This window comes from Candoia aspera, chromosome 3 (genome assembly GCF_035149785.1).
Source record: "Candoia aspera isolate rCanAsp1 chromosome 3, rCanAsp1.hap2, whole genome shotgun sequence".
In the NCBI taxonomy this organism is placed as follows: domain Eukaryota; kingdom Metazoa; phylum Chordata; class Lepidosauria; order Squamata; family Boidae; genus Candoia; species Candoia aspera.
Window position 1 is genome coordinate 33,746,037 of NC_086155.1, and position 27,628 is coordinate 33,773,664.

Below are 27,628 nucleotides of genomic sequence, written 5' to 3' on the forward strand. Positions count from 1 at the left end.
GTTAAAAGTAATGTGGATTTCAAAAAGAATTTTATTAGACATGCCATATTGAGAATATGGAATAGATATAAACCCAGGTTTATATAAACAATTCAGTGTTCTGAAGAAAGTCTTTGATGACATCTTACAGTTACAATAAAATAATGCAGGTTGGATGCAGATTGTCAAAAAAAGTCCTTATACTGCTAAAGAACATAGTTTTGTTGATTCACTGTATAACTTGTTTTTTGAAATGATCCCAACAGGGAATAAGAGTATTCCTTTGCTTTTTATATCTTAATCATCCTGATGTGTGTGTGCGTGCGTGCGTGTATATATGTAAAAAAGCAGAAATATAGGTGTTAAAATAATCTTGGAGTGATTCCAGTTTAGCAACATTGTTCTAACTGACAAAGAATCAAAAGAGTATTATCAATATTCTTAATAATTATGGAAATATATATTCTATCCGACTTAATTAGTAGGTTTCGTGTGCCTATAACCCCAATGTTAGACTACAATTCAAATGTATATTTAGAAAGTCACAAAGTATCATTACTTATTCAAAGGTTTCCTGCTTTATTTATTTATTTTATCAAATTTATATGGCCGCCCATCTCACACAAGGGGACTTTATAAGGACATCTTACCATATCAACATGGATTGATAATAAAGATTAAATATCTTTATATTGTATATAGGAAGAGTGCAACCTCTTAGAAAAAAATATGCAAGATGTAGAATAAAAGAAATCTTAAATATCTGCTCCAAGCTCAGCACATTGTTTGTCTGATATGTGATTTGCTAATGATTCTATGATGTCAAGTAGGAGAGGTTGACTGAGAGACCGAAGATTTGGCAACTTGGAGACCTTCAACAGGAAAGAGAAAGAGAGAATGGTTAGTTATTACTATGAATCTGGTCATGCTGAAACAAATACACCAAAGTAGGCAACTCTGAATATGTTTTGTATAGATTCATAAAGCTTTATCAAAATTAGAATTTTATTTCTTCAACTAAGCATAATGAATCTAATCTTGAAACAGAAATCTAACATAATGGAACATGTTTTACTTTCTATCAAACAAGCAAGTTTAGCAATAATGAGAAGAAATAATCAACACATAAGATTTTCTGTTTCTTTGTCGTAGCTCTCATCTCTGCATAATTATACAAGATGTAGCTTTTGAAAACCAGTGATGAGATTCTCCAAAAGCCAATAGAAAAGACATTTAAACAATGGCTTTTAACAGATGGAATTTTAAAATATTAACACTTTTATAGTGCTGTAAAAATGTAAATGTTTAAAAGACAGTGGCCAGGATTCAAAGAGCAGGAAATCTGTTATCATCCAGAGGTACTGGATTACAATTCTTATAATCCATAAACTATTCCCCATGCTGTCTGGTGCTGATGAGGATTGGATATGAATTACAGTAGAAGCCTGAACAGATGTACACCACCAGAAAACTATCCTGTTGCTTAAAATGTGTACCATATGTTTATCTATTCATTTTTAATTTTTAAAACTTCTTATAATGTAAATATAGTTTGGATTTAGATAGAGAATTTCTTGGTGACTTCCCAAATATCAGCCAATCTGTGTGTTACAGAATATTTCTAGTGTAGCCTTGTAGAACTGCACCACAACCACTCTGAAGAAAAAATGTGTATTTACACTGAATATATCAGTGGCTTCCAATTGATCCTCTTGTAGTTAAATGCTATGTCTTTCTTTACCCCTAATGTAGTGGATTTTAATTTTTTTTCCCTCTGATCAGATAACTCTCCTATGCCATATCGTAACCATTGCATTTCAAGGTCAGTTTTCTATACACTGCATATCTGGACAAAAATAGGAAGAGCTGCTATTAATGAAACATACAACTAAACTCTCCTTGGCCTCTCTAGAATTAATTTCACACTTCTTTGGATCTTGGACAACATAAACGTAACATACAATTTAATTGTGACAGTTCTGTATAAAACCTATATGCATCTATATGCTACAAGGCCAATACTAACAAAAGAACAAAGAACAGGAAATATTTAAAGGGAGACATCAGCTAAGAAACACTGAAGATTATCAAGGCAGATTATAAAAGCATAGCACACAATCCAAAGGGAGGAACAAGAATGAAACTGAGGACTACCTTAAGCTGTTTTCAACCATGGCAGTGAAAGAGGACAGCAGATGCCCAGAACCCCAGAAAACATCCAACCAACCTTGGTGAACTGGTGAACAATGATATATAGGCAGTGTCTCTTCATGTCCAGTGCCTGGGTCCTGTCAGCTGCCTCTAAAATCTGAAGAAAAAAAAAAGTTTCTTGCATCAAAAAAGACTCTACAAGCTTGAATGTTAGGGCTGTGCAGAGATAGAAAATGTGATTTGGGGCACTTGTAGCACACATGTAGTATCTGTAACGAACATCTTAAACCAAAGATATTTGGGGGTGCAGAGCTGGGGAGGTAAACCATTTGATGTCAAGGAAAGGCATGGCAGCTCTAAAATATTTCCCACAGGTGCTACGTGCACACCTACACACTCTCTCCAAACCACATTTTGCTTTCAAACCCAATCTCTTCACAGCCCTACTAAATATACAGAGGAACAGACTTTACAGAAGCATTTTTGAGCTTCATTAAAGCATGGAACTAGGTAGTGAATATGCACCATCTTTAGTGGCATGGCCTAGTTTAATGACGAATCAGCTTTACACTATTGTGGGAATATATGATGGCTCTGGTCCTCTTACAGGGATTCTTCAGAGCATGGGGAATTCAGATACTGAGGTTTGCCCTACATAATGTGAAGTCAATTGGCCATTTTCCTTAATTAGAGATGATTTGTATGAATGAAAGGGGACTGTAATATACCCAGTACAATGCATAATTTACCTTCCATTCTTACAGAAAACAGGTAAAGACAAATGGGAATGTGGAATTCACTACAGTTATATATTTAGAAATATTTAATGAATGAGCCACATTTTTCTTAATTAAATAAATATTTTTTATCATCTTTATTCTTTATCATCTTACTTTTAAAATATATTAAGGATTTGTCTATTACAATTTTTTTGTAAATAGGAATACACTGAACTCTATACAGATCATAACATTTATATGGGAATGTGATTTATTTGTTTGTTTGTTTGTTTATATTTCAAATTTCCATCACCACCCATCTCCCCCAAAAAGGGGACTCTGGGCAGTTTACAATCAAAGTTAAAACACGTAAATTACAATATAAATACTCTATAAAATAAAATAAATATACAGTAGAAAATATAAAATCCAGCAGTGTAGATCTTGTTTGTTGGGGAGAGATCTATAATAGCCACCCCCAAGATGAACTGGTGCCCCTCCCACCCCAAGAGAGGCGGCAGAACCAGGTTTTTAGGTTCTTCCGGAAGTCCGGGAGCGAATGGGCCTGTCTCAGCTCCGGGGGCAGAATGTTCCAGAGGGTGGGTGCCACTGCAGAGAAGGCCCGCCTCCTGGACCCCGCCAGGTGGAATTCCTTTATCAGCGGGGTTCGTAGCATGCCCTCTCTGCATGACCGGGTGGGGCGGGTAGAGTTATGGGGATGAGGCGGTCCCTCAGGTAGCCTGGCCCCATGAATTAATCTTTCAAACTGTGCAGAACTTATTTTTGGAACTTTAAATTGATTACTTCCCATAAAAAAGTATATTAGGGGCTAATTACAATTAGTTCCAAACTGATTCATTAGTAGCAATTACCTGGAGCACATTTTCCACAGTAACATTCATTTCCAGGTTCTGCTTACAATATGCTTGAAGACGATTATTATAGAACCCATAATAATAAGGGGCAGCAAAGAGGTAGCTAAAAGAAGTCAGTTAAAGAGAATTCATCTTTCAAGTTGTAAGGAACAGAAGTACCATAAACCTAAATGGAATAGCAATAAGGACAAACAGAGATTTGACCCCTGCTTGCATTCTCTCTAGTGTGTTATTGTTATAATTGCAGCTGGCTGCCTTCTTGAAAATTGTTTTTGGCTCTGGGCCATGCACATTGCTGCCATTTCAGCTATACTATATGTGCAGCAGCTGTTTCCCAATTCTCTGTGAACTCAAATATACTGAAAAGAGACAGTGTAAGGAAAATAAAAACCCAGAATTGGTGTGTTGATAGAAGATTACTTCTTATGATGAACCATCAACAAACTGTCAGCTTGCCTGAGGAACTTTAATCTGAATAGGGCTATTAGTGGACTGGTTCTAGATCTGTGTTTGTGACTGTGATGTTGCTTCTATTTTCAGTACGAACCAGGATCCACTAGAGGAGGATTTTCAGGGGACAAAGAGCTTTACAACAGGAAGGAGGACTTCATTTCCTTCCTCCAGCTGAGGAAAAAGGTAACTATATTGAGTGTTTTAAAGGCTAAAGCTACCAAGTCAGACTTCCAGTCTTAATAGACTGGGGACAAGTTGGCAGGAAAACTTTGGGGTTAACATTCATAAAACAGGATCTCTATACTAACAATGTATTCTTCCTCTTCTTTTTTCCATCTGTCAAGACCCATTAAAGCCTTACTCAGGATATTTGTCACCAAAGAATTATGAGCTAACCTATGCATAATTCTGCATCCAGAGTTGTACAAAGTGAGCCACAGGTTGGTCCCTTAAGCCTTGGGGACAATCCCCAGATATTTTAAAGTTCTAATTTTGAATGTAGTAGAAGGGAAAATGGTAAAAAAGATTCTGGAGAGTATCAAGTTACCTATAATTAATGCAGTTTTTGTCCTGGCACCACTCATTTTGGTTTGTGGTCCCTGGCACATCATGGAAAGAGTGTGCCCTCAGCTAGAATAAGTTGGGCATCCCTGTTGTAATACTTACACATGAGAAACATATCAAATCAGGTAAAGGATACAGAGAATCTTCAGGAGGCATGTTCACTTCACCATAATAAATATATCGTAGCATAGACTCAAATGCTTGTTTGCTTGGCACCATCTCACCAATTGAAATATTAACTTGGCCATCTTCTGGCATAAAAGAACGAAACATTGCTTCAAAGTAACTGGGAGAAAAGGAAGAAACAGTTTGAACCATATGGCTGGATTCCATACTTGCCTTGTTCTCATAAAATTGTACCACTGGTTGGTTGTTCAACAAATAAAATAAGGAGCAGAGAATGCATGAAACACTGGAGCATTTTTAAATGCCTCTTTTACCAATTCTGTTTCTCAAATGTAACTGATTTACAGCATTTTTCAAATGACACATTTTACAAGCATTTTGTACAGTATCATACAACATTTCTAATCAAACATTTTCATTTCTTGCTGCATTTTTTAATGTACAGTACTGGAGGGCAGCTCATATATATGAAATCAGGAAACATCCTGCATTCAAAAAATGGAAGGCTCCTTCTGTTCAGATACTAATTTCTATATGTGTAATTAAAATGGGAAGAGTAGAGGGGAGGCATGCAAATTTGGGCCTAGTTTTTACCTTACAGTAAAAAGAAGTCAAAGTAAGAAGTAACGTTCTAACATCCTCATCTATCCTTATCTATAATTTTGTATCATGAATTATTAATCTGCAAAACATACCTAGAGCGGGCTGCAAGAATAGCTTTATGAGCTGGTCTTGGATGACCATCTAACAGTAGAATGATATCACAGAATTCTAGACCAGCACCTTCCAGATAGGCTTTCATATCCTGAATCAATGAGGTTCCTGCAAAGGAATATAGGGTTGTCTGAGATGTTGAAAGTAATTGACTTAGTTACAGGTTGCTAGAAATGCCTAGCAATTATTTACCTCCTTAGTGCAATACAATGCCATAGGAAAATCAACAGGACCTGTTTAATGAAAAGTATTTGATAATCTAAGATAAACAAATCCCCCAAGTCAACTTAATGACTATAGACATGTCTATATAGTTTTCTTGGCAACAATGCAGAACTGATTTCCGTTGCCTTCTACCAAGAAGTTTTTTCAATTACCCTGTTTCCTGCCTCTCATACAACCTGCATAGCTTTTTTTTTTTTTTGAAAGCCAAAGTAAGCTACAAGATACAATGCATAAATATGTATTCTTTCTACTGACATCCTAGTAGGATCACCTCAGAACTGAACAGAGACCACAACATGAAGATGTCAGGGGGTACAGACTGCCCTTCTAAACCCATTACATGGACGGGGAGGGGGGAATATTCCACCTGAAGTTGGTCTATCTCTTCATAAACTCATGTGTACTGACCATCACCCTCCAATGCCACAGGCTCACCAGGACCACCTATGATATCCTAGGAACAAAGGCAGCAATAGATCTGCACTGATGCCTAGAATTAAAACCTAGTGCCTTTCTAGGAGCAAATCAGTTGTCACTAAATCCTACTCATAAGAAAGCAGCACACTTTCTATTGACAAATGACAAGCCAGAAAAAGGTGGTACAGCAACTTTGCTATAATCAAAGCAGATTGTGATCCACATAGCAGGAGAGTAGGAATAGGAAAATATACAGTAATTGGCAACCAGAGATAATGCAACACATTTTCATTTTTTCCTCCTACAGAATGGCCAAAGGATTATCACTATCACCCTGCAAAATACTGTGACTTTAAATTTAAAGAGGACACTTTATCAGTTTCAGCGCTAAGAGGCAGTTAGACAAGCAGTGTACATGTAGGTACTACTAATTCATTATGTATTAGTAGTACCTACATGTACATAGCTTGTCTAACTGCCTCTTAGCACTAAAACTGATATAGTGTCCTATATACAAAGCTCACACTTTGTAGAACAGCCATGCTGTAATTCAGCTCACCAATCTGTCTTTCTCCAAACATTCCAATAAACATTATCCTTTATTGGTGAGGCCATCAATAACACCTAGCAATCAACCCTTTTTCCCTACCTACAAAATTATACAGAATTTTACTTAATGATTTCAGATTCATTTTATTTCAAAACTGAACTTTTTATAGATTTTAATTCTACCTTGTACTCTAGACTTCTATAGTTTACACTAACACTGGAGTGTGAAAACAATAGTTCATCTTGGATGGAAGATACATTACCAATATCAAGCGGCTGATCAGAATGTGTTCGAAGTGGAGGTTGCTGTTTTCTGCGTACTATCTCCACGATCAAAGATGAAGAAAGGTGTTCAAATTCTTTCATCATTATTACTTGATTGAAGTGTGATTCTTTTACCACAAAATTCAGGCAGTGTTCCTAAAAAAAAAGCATATATGTGCATGTGAATACACATACATAAACCCCACCCCCATTGTAAGAAAATCATGTTTGGAACATTTCTTCTACAATTTCAGAATGTTCTATAACAGAATTAAAATGTATGTTTTTGCAAACATTACAGTTAACTCAATGAATATTCAACATTTATAGAAGCTAATTCTGAAAGATTCAAAGTTCAGAAATTGTTACTGCTAATTACACAGCCAGTTTATCCCCTTCCCTTTAATTCTTGCCTATGCTCTTTAACAGTCTCTCTCTAAATGGGGAAAAGAATGGCTTGCATATCTTCTCCTTCAGTTGCAACATCTATTTTTTTGTTTTATTCCATTTATATACTTTTTATTCCCTAATACTGCTGGAATCTCCCTTAAACAATTCAAGTTCACATAGTTTACAGATACATGAACAACAGAAGAAAGCTGAAACACATGCAACAGTGGGTAGTTTCATTCAACAAAAGTACTTGAAAATTGATTGCCTGGAACCAGAATTTTCAAGTTAGTTTAAAATGAAGCTGCCTTATATATAAAAAATCATTAATTCTACTTAGACCTTTTTTTGGTGTACCTTTAGAGTAGGAGTTGACTCCTGGCAAATAGCTGGACAAGTCCCTGCAGTTTTCTTGGCAAGGTTTCAGAAGTGGTTTGCCATTGCCTACTTCCTAGGGCTGAGAGAGTGTGTGACTGGCCCACGGTCACACCTCTGGCTTTGTGCCTAAAGCAGGACTAAAACTCACAGTCTCCTGGTTTCTAGCCCAGTGCTTTAACCACTAGACTCTAATTTCCCACAAAACTTACCTTCAGCTGATCTAGCTGAAGTTTGTTTGCATTTTCACATACAACAAGTACATTCTGCAGATCTACTGAGGCCTCAATATATTGGACACACAGTTGTTCCAATCGGGATAGTTTGAAGTTAAGAGCCAACTTGTATACATCCATGATTAGCAGAACATCTTGCACATGCCCTATGCAACAATAACAAAAAAATTAATTCATTCCACATACTGCAAAGAATGTGACAGGTGTGAAAGCAGGCAGGAAAGAGAATTAAATTGATTCCCAATATTAATATTGCAATAATGAGGCTCTAAAAGCCTATGTTAAAATGCTGTTAAAGCATGTTAAGAAATGCAATACAGAGCAGTAAAATATGAGAAGGGAAAAACATTGTGATGGGAAACAAGGATAGTCTTGCAGGAAGAGATATTTGTACCATCCTGAGTACCCAAACTGTTGGTGGATTCTGCAGGATTGAGCAAAACATTAGAGCTAGAAGCTATAAGAAACTGTCTACTTCCAGGTCCAACTTGTTCATCCAGCTCAGTATTATCTATTCTGACAAGCAGGAGCTCTCTAGATTCCTGGTCACAAAAAAGACATTTATTTATTTTCTATCCTGCCTTTATTATTTTTATAAATAACCCAAGGCAGTGAACAAACCTAATACCCCCTCCTCCTCCTGTTTTCCCCACAACAACCCTGTGAGGCGGGTTGGGCTGAGAGAGAGCGACTGGCCCAAGGTCACCCAGCCTGTTTTTCATGTCTAAGATGGGACCAGAACTCTCAGTCTCCTGGTTTCTAGCCCGTTACCTTAACCATTAGACCAAATTGGCTCTCTAGTTCTAGCTGAATCTTTAAACTGGAGAGGCTACTAACTTAATCTAGAAACACTGGCCTGTAAAGCACATGTTCTAGTACTGGGTATAAGCTTTTGAAAATTAGCATTTAAAAACATGATCACAAAATTCTGCTCTGTAAATAGGCTACTTGCTTGGGGGACACAAACAGGGAGAGATAATAGGAAGGTGTCCTATTATAACCACTTTGCTCAAGCCTTTACCTGAACTGGCTTCTCCCTGCCCATGAGTGTAATACAGGAAAATACTTGGCTTATTATCTCCTGGAAAGATGTCTCCTTCTCCCTTTCTTTCCTTTTTCTTATTACTCCCTGGTATTCTGTCCCCCTTTGAGCTCAAAGGCACAAATTCTCAACACATCTCAGCTGAGAATTCATAGCCTCCACATTCAGCCTGCTGTTGGAGTTCTTAAATATTTCCTACCAATATTTCCTATAATGTTAGGCAAAGGCACCTTTTAATAGGCAGCTATCACCCCTGATTTCTAAGGATTTCTAATGCACATTTTGCTCAATGCTCCTCAAATCATGTTAGGGACACATAAGCACAGCTCCTTATTCTGGTCTCTTGTGTGACACACAGGCATAAGCAGGTTGAAATTTGCATTTGGTTTTAGCATTATAAGCCTCTGGCACTAGTCACTTCTGGGTTTTTTTTCCTTTATTAGAAAGAATTCCAGAAAGAAACAGAGAAAACATGCACTACTTTTCTTAGGAAGCAATTCTGCTATTCTACCTTTGCGTGGGTATTTGATTTTGTCTGTGTAGAGAAACTGCATGAGCACCTCAAAGGGCTGAGCTTCAGCTTCCCGGATTGTCACCTCCAGCAGTGGCTGCAGGCGACCCAACTTTACATTGTTGCCTGTCATTTCCTTTTGGGGCATCTCTTGTCCTTCCTCATCAACCTCTTGCTTAGATTTCTAATAAAGAGAGGGAAAAGCCAAGTCTATGCAAGCCAAATAATGCTACAAATAGAAGCAATTACATGGTTATTTATGTAGCCCTTCATGTACAAGTACTAGACAAATTTGCTTTTATTTCTGTTTTACTTCATTATTAAAATTAGGATAGACCAGTGTTTCTCAACCTTGGCAAGTGTAAGATGGGCGGACTTCAACTCCCAGAATTCTCCAGCCACCCATCTTAATTTGCCAAGGTTGAGACACTGGGATAGACTCTAATACAAATGGCAAACTAAATCTAACCACAGTATACATTTTAAGATTTACCCAAATATTACATCCTGATGTAGGTACTGAAAAAAAAAGATCACCAGTCACCTCTAGATCACCTTTTCATTAAAAGCATCCATGTCATCAGGATATTCATATGGCATGTTCAACTATAAGGATGTTAACATGAAAGTACCTTTTTGCAGCTGTTTTTCCCTAATCAGCAGTATTAGTGGCCTCTGGCCCTTCCATCCATTTGTTTCAAATTAAACAAGTATCTGGATAAAGGGTATCTGTGGTTGGAGTTAATAAGAGAACATGGTCATTATTAACTTTAGCTAGGCCATGTCTATGTTCTCCATGTTGTTGTATGCTTGTTACAGTAATGTGTCACCGTAAACAAACCACAAACAAGCGGACTGATAGCCTTGTTCTTGGAGGGGAGAGCCGATTGCTGCAAACATATACATTCTAATTAATTTTTATGGTTAAACATACAGTAATTTTCAATTATGGCCTAATTTATACCAGAAGATAAACTGGAAAATGGGAATCCAATTACTATTTGTAATAAATCATACCTGTTTCAGCCTTTCTCTCGCCTGTGTGATTTTCTTCCTGAGCCATTTACAGCGAGCTGTGACAATAGCTGTATGCCCTCGGACCCGCTCTTCCTTCTATCGGTAATAGGGAGATAGCATGGAAAGGGAATTGCAGGATTTTGCTGATAACTGAATGCTAAAACATTGCTATATATTGGAAATGTAGTCCAAGAGAGTGTAGAGTTTTTGAATAAACAGCATAGTTTATTTTTCTTGAAAAAGACTGGTTACTTGATAATAAATTTGAGTGGTCATCTGAGCAGTCACACATAATGGGCATAAGATCTATTTTAGGAAGCTTCTATAGCTGTGAAAGAATTCTGAAAGATTATCCTCCCCATTTTCAAGGGAACTATCATCTACTTAGTTCTCCTCTGATAAAACAGCAGCTATAAAATGGAAGCAAAGTAGAACACGTGTAACAGAACCTGCAATAGGGTAGCCTGTGTGACCATAACACCACTCAACCCTCTAAAGATATAGGGAAGCAATTTGCCTTTCTGTATGTTCTCTGTAATCATGCATACAGGCCAAAAAAACTTCACTTTTCCAGTGGATGAACAGATACTACAAAGCCAAAGAAATGAGTACTGTATACACTGAGATATAGCAAGCCAGTAACACAGTTCATCTATGGTACTTATATAAGCAGTAACCATCTCCTTCGGGAATCAAGATTGGTAATAACTATTTTGGGACTGGAGAAGTATCTGTTCTTGAGGTTCTGATAACTGTTCTCATTAGCTGTTTATTCATACTGTGAAAGCAGAGATGACAAAAGAACAACACATTTTTCACTTTCTCATTTTCTTCTAAACGTTAGGAAAAATTCCCTAATAGTAAGAGCTGTGAAGCAATGGAACAGACGGTTTTAATGGTCATCTTGCGTTCATTAAATGCATTTTAGCAGAAGTTAGACAGCTATCTTTTAGGTATGCTATTGTAACAGTTTGCATTATACATCTTACACTGAACAAGAAGTTGGACTAGATGATCTCTGATTAATATCAAAACTGGCTTTATGTTTCTAAATCACAGTGGAATATATACCACTGAGCAGCTCTTGCTCTCCAGTCTTATTACACACTTGCACAGATTAAGTACAGTGAGACTTTACTCTTTCAAAGTAAGTAGGGAAATCATCCAGAGCACGGCTCCTGGAATTCTTTCCAAACCCCTTATCAGCAGTGGCCCTATGTTTTTGTTTGTAAGCAGTAGAAAGCATGGGCAGGTTGCTAATGCTCCACTCTGGGTCACATAACCAAGAGGGAGAAAAGCTTAGAACAGTATTCCTCAACCTTGGCAACTTTAAGATATGTGGACTTCAACTCCCAGAATTCCCCAGCCAACATGCTGGCTAGGGAATTCTAGGAGTTGAAGTCCAAATATCTTAAAGTTGCCAAGGTTGAGAAACACTGGCTTAGAACAAAGCAGTTGCCAGCTTCCACAGAGATGCACTGAGGAAATTCTTAGGAAAAAAAATAACCATAATTTCCAGCCTGATCTGGCCTAGTTCCAACTCAAGCTTTCTTTTGCTGGCTTCTCTCTCAGAACCAAATTTGATCCCAGTCCAAATTCATAATTTATTTCCAACATTCTGTTGCATTTTCAACATCTACCTAAAGGAAGAATATAAACAGATTAAGAACAACGTTATTTAAGCTATCATAAAAATGTAAGAAGAGAAGCCAGTTTCCAGTTTCTGTTCTCAATCAAAGGTCTACCAGATAAGTTGATGGAACTTTATCAATGAATAATGAAGTATGGTACTATACGTACTTCTGTGGGAGAAAACTGTTCAGCCTTGTCATTAGAATTCACTTACCTCCCCAAGCACAAATTCCAGATCACTGAATTGCCTGTTTTCCCATAGCCTTCCATAGTCATCATGTAAAGTACATTTTGGATAACAAGAAAACTGAAACCAAGAGCAGTGCTATGTTACAGTCTGAAATTGGAAGAAGTTTTATTGCTATGAACCACAGTTTGACATGAACCAATTCATAATTGTTGTTAACTTCTTTCTCATTGAACACAACGTATCAGCCCATTATCTAGAAGATCTAACTCAGTTTTCTCTATAACGTTTCCATAAGAAATAGTAGTATGAAAAACTTTGACCTAACTCATATACACATACACACATGCTCATCATGTTATTCCCTCTTGGGGTAGGCAATTTATGCAGAATGCAGGAAATGGGTAATAAAGAGTGGGACAAAGAAACCAATGGTATGAGGTAAGATAAAGAAAAGGAAACAGTAATATAGGTGGTTTCTTGAAACACAACCATACAGAGGCAACTCTACATGGAAAAGTTATATGTATGAAATGTTAGCAATTTACAAATACAAACTGTTCAGAAGAGCCAGGAGTTATATTAGATAGCTTGTAATGTCAGAAACTATTCAATTTTATACAATAGGAAAAATGATGGGAAAACACAAGTTTAAATATGAAATCATTTCAGCTGGATTCTCAACTTCTGTGAATGAAAATAATAACGCTTGATATTGAAGCTTCCTCAGTGTAATAGTGCTAAGCGCATCACAAGAATAACTTGTTGTGCCAAGTTAACATTGCTCTCAACTTGCGCATCAGATCTCAACTAGCTAAAGACAGAAGGAAGCAATTCCATTATATTCCATAACAAAGATGTAACATGCTCAGATAGAAGAATATATGCATTGGATGTGAAGCTTAAATAAGCCAACCAGGTGTGACAGAAATAGATATGAAGCTGCTGTTACATTTAGGCATAATTTTTATCTGTCAATTTTTTATTCACAGAAATGCAAACAAGATACACTCATTCCAGTATCATAATAATATTCTCTTTCTGACCTGACTTGCTTAAAGCTTTCACTGTGTATATATCTCTTAGGTAAAGGTTTCCCTTGACATTAAGTCCAGTCGTGTCCGACTCTAGGGGGCGGTGCTCATCTCTGTTCCAAAGCCGAAGAGCCGGCGTTTGTCCGTAGACACTTCCGTGGTCATGTGGCCGGCATGACTACATGGAACGCCGTTACCTGCCCGCCGAAGCCGTACCTATTAATCTACTCACATTTGCATGTTTTTGAACTGCTAGGTTGGCAGGAGCTGGGACTAGCAACGGGAGCTCACCCCACCACGCGGATTTGAACCACCGACCTTCCGATCGGCAAGCTCAGCAGCTCAGCAGTTTAACCTGCAGTGCCACTGCGTCCCTATGTATCTCTTAGTAGTAGAGTATTTTAGTAATTTTATTTGGTAGGCACTTATATCTAAGAGCAGTACAATCAGACAACAATATAAATAACAATGCAGCAAAAACAAATATTCTCCCCAGTTTTAGGACATTATTTTGAAATTATTCCCTCTTGGTTTTTATTTGCCTTATTTCTGTACTACCCATTCCCAAAGGTTGTGAGTGGCCACACAGTGATAAACTTAAAAATAATGCATATACCCACCTATAATATAAACAACACCAATAAACCTATCAAGAAAATATACAAAATTGTGCATCTGCTAATTTTAAGCCTTACTTAGTCTGCTCTCCTGCACTAAATGGAACAACCATTGTCACAGGTTCATTTGATACCCAAGGGTTTACTCACTCACCAAGACATTCCCAAATGAGACACTGCACACAAAGACCTTTTGTTCTCCCCTTTTATGTTGGGGACCACTAGTTCCCATATATACACAGTGACTACTAAAACCACTAGTTACAGTATAAAAAAAATTTTTTTTTTACCTAGGTGACCAACTAATACAATTCTTTCCGACTAACCTATATGTCTATCACTATGACTACTCTAGACTATGTCTATTCTAACTAATACATGTAGGTCACTAAGCTATTTTATCACTATACTATTTCTATTACTAACACTACTAACAACTCTTCTACTATTTTTAGAACCCAGTTCTCCTTTAAGTGGACAAAGTCTCATTCCTTCTCTACCTTTACTACAAGCCTTGACCACTGCTCTCACCCTCGCTTCCTTCTGTCTTCTACTTCACCCCCTACTACCACCACCCCCAGCTGTTCCAACCCCAGGGCTTTTAACCATCTCCCAGCCCTCCTTACACTGTGGTGTGTTAGGCTTAAAGGGGAAGGAAAGCACTTAAAGGTTGCTTACAATTTTAGTACAGTCTGTCCTGCCACACAGATATTAAGTGCTTTCCTAAAATTTTATCTTTTTTTATCTTACTGTTTTTACGTTTCTATCTTCCTACAACTCTTGATATAAGATGTAGCAGTCTTTTCCTGATCAAAGGGTCATGCTCCAAAATAGAATTCTATGAAGAAAATATTAAAATGTGCTGACATGATTTTATTTATTTGATGAAGGTTTCCCATGAGGCAAATACTTAACATTAAAAATATTTTAGAAGTAATTGTTGTTCACTGTCAAACCTTAAACTAATAATCTGTATCTTCTTATATTAATTGATGGCCAATGCTTTCAATATATTACCTGAAATCTATACATTTCTCCACTTCTAATGTTATTGTCCACTGTCCCACCAAAGATATACATTGCATCACAGATAACAGCTGCAGCATGGAAGAGTCTTCCAGTTGGTAACTAGAAACAAAGAATGGAAAGTACTCAGTATTCCCCATTACATATATTATGGTACATAAACTCAAAATGGACTGGTTTTCTCACCGGTGCTCTGTGACCAGTATTTTCTGAGTCTAAAATCACTTTTCAAGGCCTAAGAGGCAATACAGCTATGGGGGAAACACACCACACATGCTGATCCATTACCACACATACACATACACAGGTCAGTCCATACTTAAAAAGGTTGCCTTTTTTAATACAGAGAAAGAGAGAGAAAAACCTTTCAATCCAACATCAAACCAAGGGAAACTGTCAGACCCCTTAGTCCCTTACTACTCATGAGAAAGAACAGGTATATCCTGAGGGATCAAGCTCTCCCTTTGCTTACCACTTCACAGTGCCCCGCCTCTCACCGGTAGGCTAGCAGTGATTTAAATGCCCCTTCTCAGCTGTCCCTGCCTTTCACCCAGGAACAGCCCCAATTCACTTCACACACACACTCCACACATTGTATACCACCCATTTCCTTAATGGATCTGGGAGGCTTACAGAAGTACAATAAAACAACATAAAACTTCATTAAAATAAGACATAAATATATAAAACTAAAGAGTGAACATTTAACATATTCAACATGAAAACACTGAAAGATTAAAAGGCCTGGGTGAATAAGTATTTTTATTCCCTTCCTAAAATGTAATCTTGCTTCAATTCCAGTGGTAACTTGTTCTGTGTTTAATAACAGCACTTATACTATTTCTTTCTTCCTTATAATTCTATCTTTCACATATGAAACTAATTTGTTAAATCAGAGATTTTGCAAAAGGGAATTAAAGGCAATTAACTGTATTTTACCTCACTATCTGGACTTGGCTGGATAACTTCCCATGTCTGAGAGTCAACATCATAGCAATGAAGTTCATTAGGCAACGTATTGTCTGCAGCACCACCAAACACATAGAGATGGCGATCAAAAGCAACCATTGTGTGGCCGTATCTCCTTTGGGGAGGAGGTGGAGAGCCCCGTAGTAAGTGTTCAGTAGGGATTCGTGTCCAGCTGATATATTAAAAAACAAAGAATATTTTTAGTTAAATTTTTAGAGTTTCAGTTTCTAAAGCAGGGATGCATAGAGCTGTACCCGGGCCCTCCAACCCCTCCGAGTTATCATGTTTGACAGGAAAATTATTAAATATATTAATAATAATCCCAATGTATTATTTAATGTATTTACAGTAATTAAAGTTAGTTTAAATTTAGACTTACATGTACATTAAATTAGGTGAAGCCTGGGCCTTACCCTGAAATGCTGTGTACCTTGTGTTAAAGAAATATATGAAGCAAAGCAGATCTTCCTTTTTAAGTTTGACTGATTGTTACCAGCTATCATTTCTACCCTTCTTTTTTATGTGTACTAACTATTTTACAAATTGTTATCATGCTTATCAACTAATGAAAGACTTGGATGTAATCCCCAACTAGGAAGTAAACCACATTATATACAATGGGAATTACTTCTGAGTAAGCATGTATAAATTTTTGCAGATCTCTTTTGATTTCCTTACATTGAATGCATAAAGTTTTAGTTGAGTTTACAAACAATACATCCTTTTTATACTTTGCTATGTTTAAAAGTTTTAATTATGAATTATTGTAGTAGGTGTTCATATTAAAAACAGGATCCCTTAAATCTGTTTTCATAAATAACACAGGGGTGTAACTCAGTCCTTCACTGTATAGAATGTTTGCCCTGGATAGGCCAAGTGAGCTACTCCACATTATATTTCAGAACTCATCTTGATGGCAGATCCTACCAGCAGAGCATGATGTAATTTCATAATGCCATAATAAAAGGATTCAGATAGACTTTTTGTTTGGGGGGGGGGTGTGTGTCACAATTTGTATAATAAAACTGATAATGAAGAGCTTTCAAGCAAATGCCTTACTGAAACTGTAAAGCTAAAGCCATGTAGGTCTACTGTTTTAATACATATAACAACAGAAATACAGAGGTAATCAATATTACTTTAATTAAACTATAGCCTTCTCCTGTAACCTAGTTTGATGTAGTGGGTAAGGCACTAGGCTGGAAACTGGGAGACTGTGACTTCTAGTCTCACCTTAGAAACAAAGCCAGCTGGGTGACCTTGGGCCAGTCACTCTCTCTCAGCCCTAGGAAGGAGGCAATGGCAAACCACTTTTGAAAAACCTTGCCAAGAAAACTGCAGGGACTAGTCCAGGCAGTTGTCAGGAGTTAACACTGACTTGAAGGCAACCCCCTCCCCACCAAAGCCTTCTCCTGCTTTTCATTTTTAGTAACATTTTCTTCAGTTTCTCCATTGAACGTTTTCCCCTCATAACTGACAATTATCTCCTGGGGATACCTTATGGAAATGTATTCATTTATTAAACATATTTCTATACCACTGCAATCAAAACAACTCTTGGAAGAAAAAATACAATAGAAAATATACCCAATAGAAAAAATAAAAGCACAATGGCCTTACAACAATACAAAGGAGAATAAAAAGATGGCAACATCAAATCAAATCAGGGGAAGGCTTTCCAAAACAGCTCAGTTTTCAAGAGCTTTTGAATTTAAATTACAGTAAACCTTTCCACTAGATATAACCAAGAGACTCATTTTTAAATTTAATCATTTGATTTTGCTCAGTTAAGTTTCATACACACATTTTTTCTTTGAATTCAAACTGAAAAAGATTATTGGTAATCTTTGCTCCACTCTGGCCAGAAAAAACAAACATCTTCTCTTTGCAGACAGCTACAGGAAAATTACAGCATGAAGGAGGAATCTCACCAGTCTGTTTAATCTGAAAAGCAACACCACAAAATAAATTGCAAATGTCTCATGTTGAAACCTACAAATCTAAGTATTTCTGTATATCTATCCATTATAGAATCACTGTTAATTTGAAGATAGAAATTTGAAGACTGAAATGTACTGTGATTTGTTCACATTATCAAAAAATAAACGAAAAGACTAAACTTTTAAAAACCATGTACTGAATGCTCAACAATTTGGGTCACATATCTGTCTCTCCTTGCTAAAAGTAAAAATACATTTAATAAGCCTACTCATTAAAGAATGAGGATTGCACTCTTAGTTATCTAAGGTACGATCCAGCAGGAACAATGTCATTTAAATGTAAAGAATTGCACACAGCTCTATACAGCCAATGACTTTGTTCAAATGTGTTTCTTGAATACAGTAGTTACATATGTTCAATAGCCTACTGTTCACCAAAAATGTTTTTAAAACAGTTTTAAACATTCTATTGACCATGCTTAACTACTTAAAGTCATTATATCAAAACAGTAATAACTTCATAAATCAATGGGAGGGTTACCTTGAGTATTGCAAAGAGTGCTTCATTTTATAGTAAGTCTTGTGTACCAGAATATGTTTGACAAACTATTTTTATTACTACACCAAAACATATTAAACTGGATAGCTATTTAATCAAAGTATAGGGTTCTAAACTGAGAAAAACAAAAGCACAGAACTTGATGGCTACAGAAAAATTAAAATAACTTAGGTTCTCCCACCAGGACAATTCAAAATCAAACTTTTAGAATATTTTTGGCTTTAAGATCCTAAAATGTTATCAGTGTGCTTAAGTAACTCATAATCCTCATAGTTGTGAATAAGTATTGGAAGTACTGTATGTTAAGACATTTTTGGTCAAATCTGAAAATGTTATCATTGTATATTTTTACAAGATTGGGGACTATCCACTCATAAATTCAATATAGGAATATATTCCAGGTTCTTTGGCAAAGACCCACAGTCTCCCTTTCTTCTCCAAAATGATGGAGGTAGGGAGGTGAGACTTTCTGGTCCCAGCCACTTAAACAAAATCCAGGACAGCTGATCTTCAGACCAATGGTCAAATTAAAGTCCAATGCACAACCAAACGATTAAGTCTTATGTCCTCAATTAACACAGTGGGATTTCTTTATAAGTAAATACACATAGGATTAATTATGCTACATGAGTTTTGGAATAATGCACCGTGCTGCTTTTAAATTTCTCATTAACTTTTTAGAAATATCCATTTCCCTGGCCCCCCAATCAATCTCTAAATAGATTAACCTTAACTCTCACTGAGGAATTACATTTTAATCCAACATTTAACAACATGAAAATTAAATATTGATAGTCTTCTTACCTCTTCCCAACAAGTTAATTCTCTGTCTTGTAAACTAATAGTCCACATGTCATTTAATCTGTATTGAAGGAAAAGACACCTTTTAAAATACCTTTAGGAATATAACAGTAAGAGCACAACCTATTTTTTATGTGAAAGAAAATTTCCAATTTGAGGCCCTAACAGATATTAGAACTGAATATATATGACAAGTCCCCTAACAGCTCAAAATGGTGAAAACCAACATTCAGCAATAGAGATCAAAGGAGAATGTGGGGTTTGGGGGCAAAAAGGGATTTCAGCTCAGTGTGCAGCTGTATGATCCCTCCTGTCTCCCACCTCCACTATAAGCAATTGTCATACACAGACCTCCAAGACATAAGGCCTGGATTTTGTCTCAAAGGTTATTTCTCATCTCTTGTCTTCCCTTTTTTTTTTAATCCATTCAATTGTGCCCAATTCTCGGAGACTGCCTGGACAAGTCCCTGCAGCTTTCCTGGCAAGGTTTTTCAGAAGTGGTTGTCACTGCCTCCTTCCTAGGGCTGAGAGAGAGTGACTGGCGCAAGGTCACCCAGCTGGCTTTGTGCCTAAGGCGGGACTAGAACTCACAGTCTCCTGGTTTCTAGCCTGGTGCCTTAACCACTACACCAAACTGGCTCTTTCTCTCTGTCTTCCATACTAGGAAATTAATCTGTGGGAAAATCTGAAGGGGCTTATTTGAGATGGGTTCCAGTTTGACTTTAAGGAACTGATTCCAAGTTCCTAAAATAAGTTCAAACATTATAGAATTCAATCATCTATAGCCTTAGCAGCCCTGCATGAATTTATTTTGAATTAGGAAAGAATTATACTGGAGAGACAAGCAAGTACCAGAAGTCAGGGAGAGAGTAAAGAACTTATTATAGTCTTTTAGAAATACGTTTGGCCAAATATTATATATTATTTCTAGTTAATTCTCTTCATAAAAAGAGGCTCCAGAAAATGAAAACACATTTTTCTAATGAAGAATCATACATTAGAGCATCTTAAAGTTCACATGATTTATTTCAATTTAAGTTGCTCAATACAGATTAGGCCTTCTTAATTATGAGTTTCTGAATGTCATCATAAACTGACAGTAATCTAAAATACTAATAAGGAATGTAAGTAAATCTATCTTCATCTGATCAAATCTAGAGTCTTAAAAATGAGTGGTCTTATAATTATTAATAAAAAGAACCATAGTCTCAGACAAGTAATGCATCTTACCTTGCATTTCCATCATATCCTGCAAAGATCCAAAGTTTATCACTATAGACTGTTGCACCATGAGCTGACCGAGCAACTGGTAATCTAAAGTAAAGACAAATTTACCAGTACCTTAACTGCTAATACAGAAATTATCGTGTAAATGATAAAAGGCTAGCTATTACATACCTAGATGAATGAATACTATCAAAATCTAACTATTTGGGGAGTAGTTAAGCTTTAGTACAGCAGCACCACATACTTTTTCTGGCTGCACACTACAAGGTTTCTTTACTAGAATACAGTAGCTCCCTCAGGTGTTTGGGCCAAGCTGTAAAATATCTCGGACCTGGATTACGCATGTTAGATTTGATGATGAACATTTTTTTACTTTATCTGTATTATTATTGACTATTGCTTTAATTTTATGTTAGCTGGCCAGAGTTGCCTTGGATAAATGAATGGATGGATAAATAATTTAAACCTCAAGATTTTGGTATGCATAGCTTAATGAGAGTAAAAACAAACCAACACATTAAAAACTCCAGATCCTCTCTCAGACTAAGCAAACTTCAGTTACAGTTGGATGTCAAGAAAAAAATAAGAGTCAATTGAATGTTTTTCTTTCTGAATCAGTGCAGTCAAACCAAGGTTTTAGATAATACTTATTAAGTAAATAAATCAAGAGCTGGGACCTTTTAACAGCCTAAGGTTTTTCAGTTTTAGCTTGATTTGGAGTCCTGGCTAAACAAAAGCAATTCTCCTTTTTTTTAGCATTATCTGCAAATACAGCCACTGATTCCTGCCTTTTACTGATTTTTATTTAAGCGTAAGGATTGAGAAAAGTGTTCTGCTACTGTAGTGGGTTAAATGTTATTACTATTTATCGACTGACAATGGCCAAAATTTTGAAAGCTCCAGACCACTTTGCAGCCTTCATGATTATATTCAAAATTACCAGTCTAACTGTTGCTTTATAAACCTGTGCTTTTTAAAATATTTATAGTAACACATATACACTCTTACCTTCCTTCAATCTTCCACTCAGTCCACTGGCCTGTTGCAAGTTTATATTCAAAAAGATCATTTTTGTTCTTCAAGTTGGAATTGGAATATATATCTCCAGTATAGCCACCTACATGATAATAATGTTATGGTAAATGGGATGGTTTGCACAATTTAATAATAAAGTTGTCGTTATTTATAACATGACAATAAATATGGTTACATAAAGCAAACCAATGTCAATTGCTTTAGAGTTCATAGGAAACATACATGACATCCAGAACTCATCATTTCTATTTTGTATAATTTATACTGATTTTTTATTTACTGGTATGTTTTGCATTATACATTTGTCTGATTTCCGCACTATTTTTATACTGTTATTTTTAAAATTTATCTTGTCCCAAATTGTTTTCACTGTGACACTCATGAAAGTACTCTCTGACAACATTTATTAATTCTTGTGTCAGTGCTATATACTTTTGTTGTTAACTCCTCATGCTGATTCATCAAGATCCCCATTGCACATGTCACGGGATTAACTTTCTGATAACTCACCAAATACAAACATGCTGCTCCCATAAACTACTGCTGAATGGTGATACCTTGGTGCCGGTGGGGTCCCGGTAGTAAAAGCCCTATGCAGTACAACACACAACGGCACATAGATGTACAAAAACAACAGGCTAAATTAATATGGCACTTTAATCAAAGGACATGTAAATGTTGATTGTAAGTACGTATTTTTAACTTAATGTCTTTCATAGCAAAAGTGGGCAAAATCAAACAAGTGTAGATCAACAAGGATTTTCAGACTGCCTACCATATAACAAAAAAGTTCTTTGCAGGTCCTAATTTTTATCCCAGAACAAAAGGGGAAATATTTTCATATAACGCCACTAAAAACTCAGTTCCGGTAATAAAATAGGGATGCGCATATCCTTCAGAAGAGATGCTTCAAAATGCACGGCAGCATGAAGGAAGCACATATTTTTGAAATATTAAAGCAGCTGTGCCTTTTTCTAGATGTTTGTGGCTCTTTTGGAAGCTGCCTCTGGCTCTCTCTACAAAAGGGTGCAAGTGTAGACACTTTGCTTCACATGTTTTCCAGCTCTACTAAAATAATTTTCCTGGGCTAGGCATAAGATAGATAGACAGACAGACAGATACAGCACTGTATTTTTAAATTAGCAATATTAGTTCTTATCTATTTGATGAATTTGCCAATTATATGCTATTGCTCCTGCATATAACATGAAAATTTTGAATGTTTAATCAGAAGGCATTTGGGTATATCACACTTGCTAAAATTCAGTGATAGTATATTTTATTATGTGACTGTTATAAAACATACAATCCTGAATATATTTAGTTACAACAAAGTATAATAAATGTATCTAAGGTTATATGCTCATTCTGTAAATGTCCTAAAAAAAGTTCAGAGAATTGCTGTTCTTCCTATCATGCCCCACCAGTCATTTAACTTATTTTGACTCCAAATCAGTAACAGAGAGCAATAAAGTATACTGCCATCATTAAAAAATAAATAAAATAATCTCTCATTTTGTCAAACATTTAGGAGTTCTAATCCAATCAAATATTGATAACATGAGACATTCACTAGAAATAAAAATGTACCTGCACCAAGAGCAGTCCTTCACATCAAATCTTAACAGGTCATTCAACATAGTTTTCCTTCAAAGTAAGGGAAACAATATATAAATGTATGTTCAGAAGCCACAAAAATATTAAAGAAGCTTTATAGGTGAAAGAAATTTACTCAGCTAAAATCTACCTATTATTTGGTTTCTAACTATTTTTTCAATCAAATGAAAGAGAGTAAAATAGCAGCTTCTTTAACAATTCTTCTTCTTTATATTAGGATAAACTTCACAAATAAATGTAATCAATGGTAACAGAACAATTATTTATAGGTTGAAACTTTGCTCGTTTATCATAGTTGTTTCTTAAATGCCTCAAGCAGATATCTTACCTATGTTTTTAATAATTTGCCTTGAAAATGACACAGTACTGACTCAGTAAAGATGGCACATTTTTACTAACACTACCACTCCCTTCTCTGAAAGGTGTAATGGTCTGATGACAAAAATCCCTTTTTTGTAAAATTTAATATCTTCAAATGTCTTATATTTTCAGGGTTAGGAAAGAGTTCTTTCATTTGCAAATTACATAAAAATTGCTTTTAAAATAACAGTCATAAAAGTGGCCATTGGAACACTGTACACTAGAAAAAGTAAAGCATAATTCCCAACTATTACAAAATAGATGCAAATAAAATTGCTATTACACTGTCCACTCCAGTCCCTTGCCAGAGAGATGATCTTAGAAATTTAACATATGTTGGTAAAACTTACTGGACTTAATCATACATTTTCTGAAATGTTGTATACATTCTAGCTAAAGATCTATTGCTGTCATGTTGAAGAGAGACTATTGTGATTGAGGGAGAAGATAAATTGGATAGCTAGATAGATAGACTGTTCATATTCTAGACTGACTGTCCATCTTGGATATTGTCACAATTTTCAGCTTACATATTACATGTGTATATATGATATCTATTTCCAATCAGTTAAATAATATTCATATTTTGCACTAGGATCTGGTCACCATTTAGGATGAAGTTCAGAGCTGCCTCCCCTCTCGCTGGTATCAAGACTAATGGCTCCTGGGCAGTATTGTTTAGCACTGCCAGAAATTTTACTTCTTTGTTGTGATAAAAATGTGCATATACTGTCTATGTGAATTTAAGTCACTCACTATAGCAATATTTTCCTTCACTTTGGTTCTCCAAATCAACTCCCCACTGTAATATCACCTTAAGCATTTTGACCATGGGACAACTGATTATTTCCAGTATTAATATACTGGGTTAATATACTAATATACTGGCTGTTATTGCTATAGGAATTTTATGGAAGCCATTCTGAAGTTTTTATCTGAGGCCATGCCCTCCAATATACAGAATGATATTGGCCTCAAACCTTCCTGTAGAATTTTCATTTAAAAACAATCATCTGGTTTTTTTCATTATACCAGAGTTTTTATTCTGTAGATTTACAAGTTGTATTAATTTTATTGACAAATGAGGTAGTAGGTAACTAATGAACAACACCAAAAAGTAATAGAAGCACTTAAACATTTGGATAAGAAATTGCAGAAATTAGCGGTATTTGTAAAATTATCTTAATGGTTAGAAGTTGAAAAGTGGTCAGATATTGATATGTTTATACAAACATGGTAATTATTTATAAACTTTGAAATGCTAAATTTCAGGATAGGAACCAGCCATATATAAGATTGTGCTTTCATTGTATTTCCCATATCTTTTCTTACTTGATACGTTTTTAATAAAATAAAAAATAGATTTCTATAATACCTACTATTATCCCCTTTGAAACAATGTCTTCCTCATTTTCAGTCAGAAAATGAAAAACACAGAAACAGTTATACATGGCACATGTATTTTCCCCTAGAGTCAGCCTCTTCAATTAGCTTCAAGGGGAGAGGGTTAGGCAGTCAAAACACAGCCATTCTCACTCTCTTTGGCCCCTTCCGTGTTTTCCTAAAGAGAAAGTCACAGAGCAGCCAAAATAGAGCTACATGCTTCAAACAGGGGAGAGAAGCCTCTGCAGCAAAAGGGTCCAGAGCAGTTCTTCTCAGCCTTGGCAGCTTTCAGATGTGTGGACTTCAACTCCCAGAATTCCCCAGCCAGCATCACTGGCTGGGGAATTCTGGGAGTTGAAGTCCACACATCTGAAAGCTCATGTGCAGTTAGAAAAAATTGCTCTGTCTAGCAATATTTTCATGACAGGCAACATTTTATTTATTTATTTATTCATTCATTCATTCATTCATTCAATTTATACTGTGGCCCATCTCACACTAGCGACTCTGGGTGGCTAACAACAATAAAAACAGTCATAATATAAAACAGTAAAAACAATAACAAAAATTAAATATAAATATAAATACAGCCGAGAGATCTTTAAAGCCATGGTGTTAACATAACCATGAAAGGGGGCCCTTCCCACACTCTGGGCCCCAGGCCCAGACACAAAGCCAGGTCTTCAAGGCCTTCCAGAAAGCCAACAGGGTCAGGGCAATTCTAATATCCGGAGGGAGGATGTTCCAGAGGGCAGGTGCCACAGCAGAAAAGGCACGCTTCCTGGTCCCTGCCAGCCGACATTCCTTGGCTGATGGGACCCAAAACATGCCTATCCTGCTGGATGGATGGGCAAAACTAACTAATTTTAAAAGAAAGCCTCATCTCTGCAAACATTCCTGTTTCAGTTGCTTCTCTCTTTCCTTGCATGGTAAGAACTGCACGACAGACATAATTTCCTAATATGAGATAAAAGAAGATTCCCCTTCACACACACACACACTCTCTCAATTTCTGCATCCTAAAACCTTGTCTGATAGAAACTTTTCTTCTCTCATGTTAAAAAGAAGACCCGTGTCAGGGAGCGGAGAAGCGCAAAAGCAGCCAGTATTTCCGTTTCGCGTGGGGAGACAGGAAGGGCTACAACCAAGGGGAGGACCGTAGGGAGGCTCACCCGTTATCCCCGCCAAAGACGTAGATGGCATCTCGGTAGGCGACCACGGTGTGTTTGCTACGGCTGGAAGGAAAAGAGAAAACAGCCTTGGTTTACATCCCTTCTGCAATCCACCTTCCAGTCCGGCATTTCGTCGGTGGCCCCTACGCGCTGTTCAGCCCCACACCGCGCCGGGCTCCCCGCAGACCCCAAATCCCCAGAGACGCCTCACCGAGCCCCGACGAACTCATCGCAGGGCGGGAGGCGGCGCCACCGATGCACCGTCTCGAAGGGCCCGAAGTTCAGGGTCAGGTATTCGACGCTGTCGGAGCAGCTATGATCAAAATCTACGCTTGGCGCCACCTTAGACCGCCCGTCCGAGTTGGCCGCAGCCGCCATGGCCCGGCTTTTGCTGTTGAGAAGGAAATACGGGCGATAAGGGCTTCGAGGAAGACCGAACGTCAACTACAACTCCCGACATCCCACGGCCTCGCCGAGACCGCTTCTTAGCCTGAAATTCGACTACAATTCCCAGCGTTCCATACACTTCCTGCGCCAGCACTTCAAGGCTGATAGTCTCATTTTATAGTTTATATTCTAACTAAACATACAGTTCTGATCATTGAGACACCTCCCCCTTTCAAAGTACGTGTTTCAAGTATGCTGTAACGTGGCAACAACCAAAACAAAGGTTCAAGACCAAAAAAAAAAAGCAGCTTGTGAGCTATACAGGATGTCAAAGACCTGATAAAGCATGTGAAGAGACATCAAACTTAGTGAAGCAACTAACTGCCGTTTCAGATGAAGGGAAAGCACCAGCTGAAAAGTTCCGCAGAATCTAATCAAAGGGAGTGAGCACATGTACGTATATGTATATTTAAGAATTACAATATTTTGTATCAGCATAGGCTATACAGGTCCCAAGGACATTTCTTCTCAAGGACAGTAGAGCATGTTTTTCTAGGGCTACCATCTAACAAGTAGCCAGATAAAAGCCCTGAAAAAAAAATCATGACCAGGATAGGGCAAAATTTTTTTAAAGCTATGTCAACATGAGCAGACATCACTATCAATATTGTGCTATTCCCTTATATACTTAATAGCTATCAAACCATCTTGTTGCAAGTATATATTCTGTAGATACTTTTATCTTATATAAAGACTTTGTACACAGCTAGGATTGCATTAAAACTATCCTTAAGAAAAGTCTGTCTATGCATGCAACAATCTGTGGGACAAAGACAGCAAACTTACTTCTCACTCAGAAGCAAGCACCATAGAACTCAAAAGGGTTAAACATATTCACCCACAAATTGTTTTAATTTGACAACTCAATTAGCAGCATAGGAAACTGGCAACACACCAAGATCACTCTTGGACAAAGTACATGAAAAAGACTACCAAATACCCAAAGAACTGGGGAGTTTATTGGGTATGTTCAAACAGAAACTGAACTGGATGGTTAAATAGTTCTTCTTTGACC

General features: G+C 36.8%; 1 protein-coding gene across 2 annotated transcripts; it reads right to left on the reverse strand.

Annotated features, from left to right (window-relative positions):
* Nucleotides 1–538: 538 nt before the first annotated feature.
* On the reverse strand, nt 539–26,633 carry LZTR1 (leucine zipper like post translational regulator 1). 2 transcript variants are annotated; one of them, XM_063297307.1, is made up of 20 exons: nt 26,378–26,633; nt 26,167–26,229; nt 23,225–23,281; nt 22,145–22,224; nt 21,608–21,716; nt 20,603–20,686; nt 19,376–19,433; nt 17,877–18,016; nt 16,043–16,244; nt 15,095–15,205; nt 12,454–12,546; nt 10,608–10,703; nt 9,591–9,774; nt 8,014–8,183; nt 7,036–7,192; nt 5,563–5,689; nt 4,878–5,027; nt 3,722–3,827; nt 2,207–2,287; nt 539–851 (listed from the first exon to the last, which is right to left on the reverse strand). In XM_063297307.1, the coding sequence occupies exons 1-20, from the start codon at nt 26,542–26,544 to the stop codon at nt 735–737; spliced, it is 2,352 nt and encodes a 783-aa protein (XP_063153377.1). In that variant the 5' UTR covers nt 26,545–26,633; the 3' UTR covers nt 539–734. The 2 variants fall into 2 exon arrangements, with proteins under 2 accessions (XP_063153377.1, XP_063153378.1); XM_063297308.1 differs by having other exon boundaries at nt 768–851; nt 2,134–2,287.
* Between the last annotated feature and the right edge of the window lie 995 nt (nt 26,634–27,628).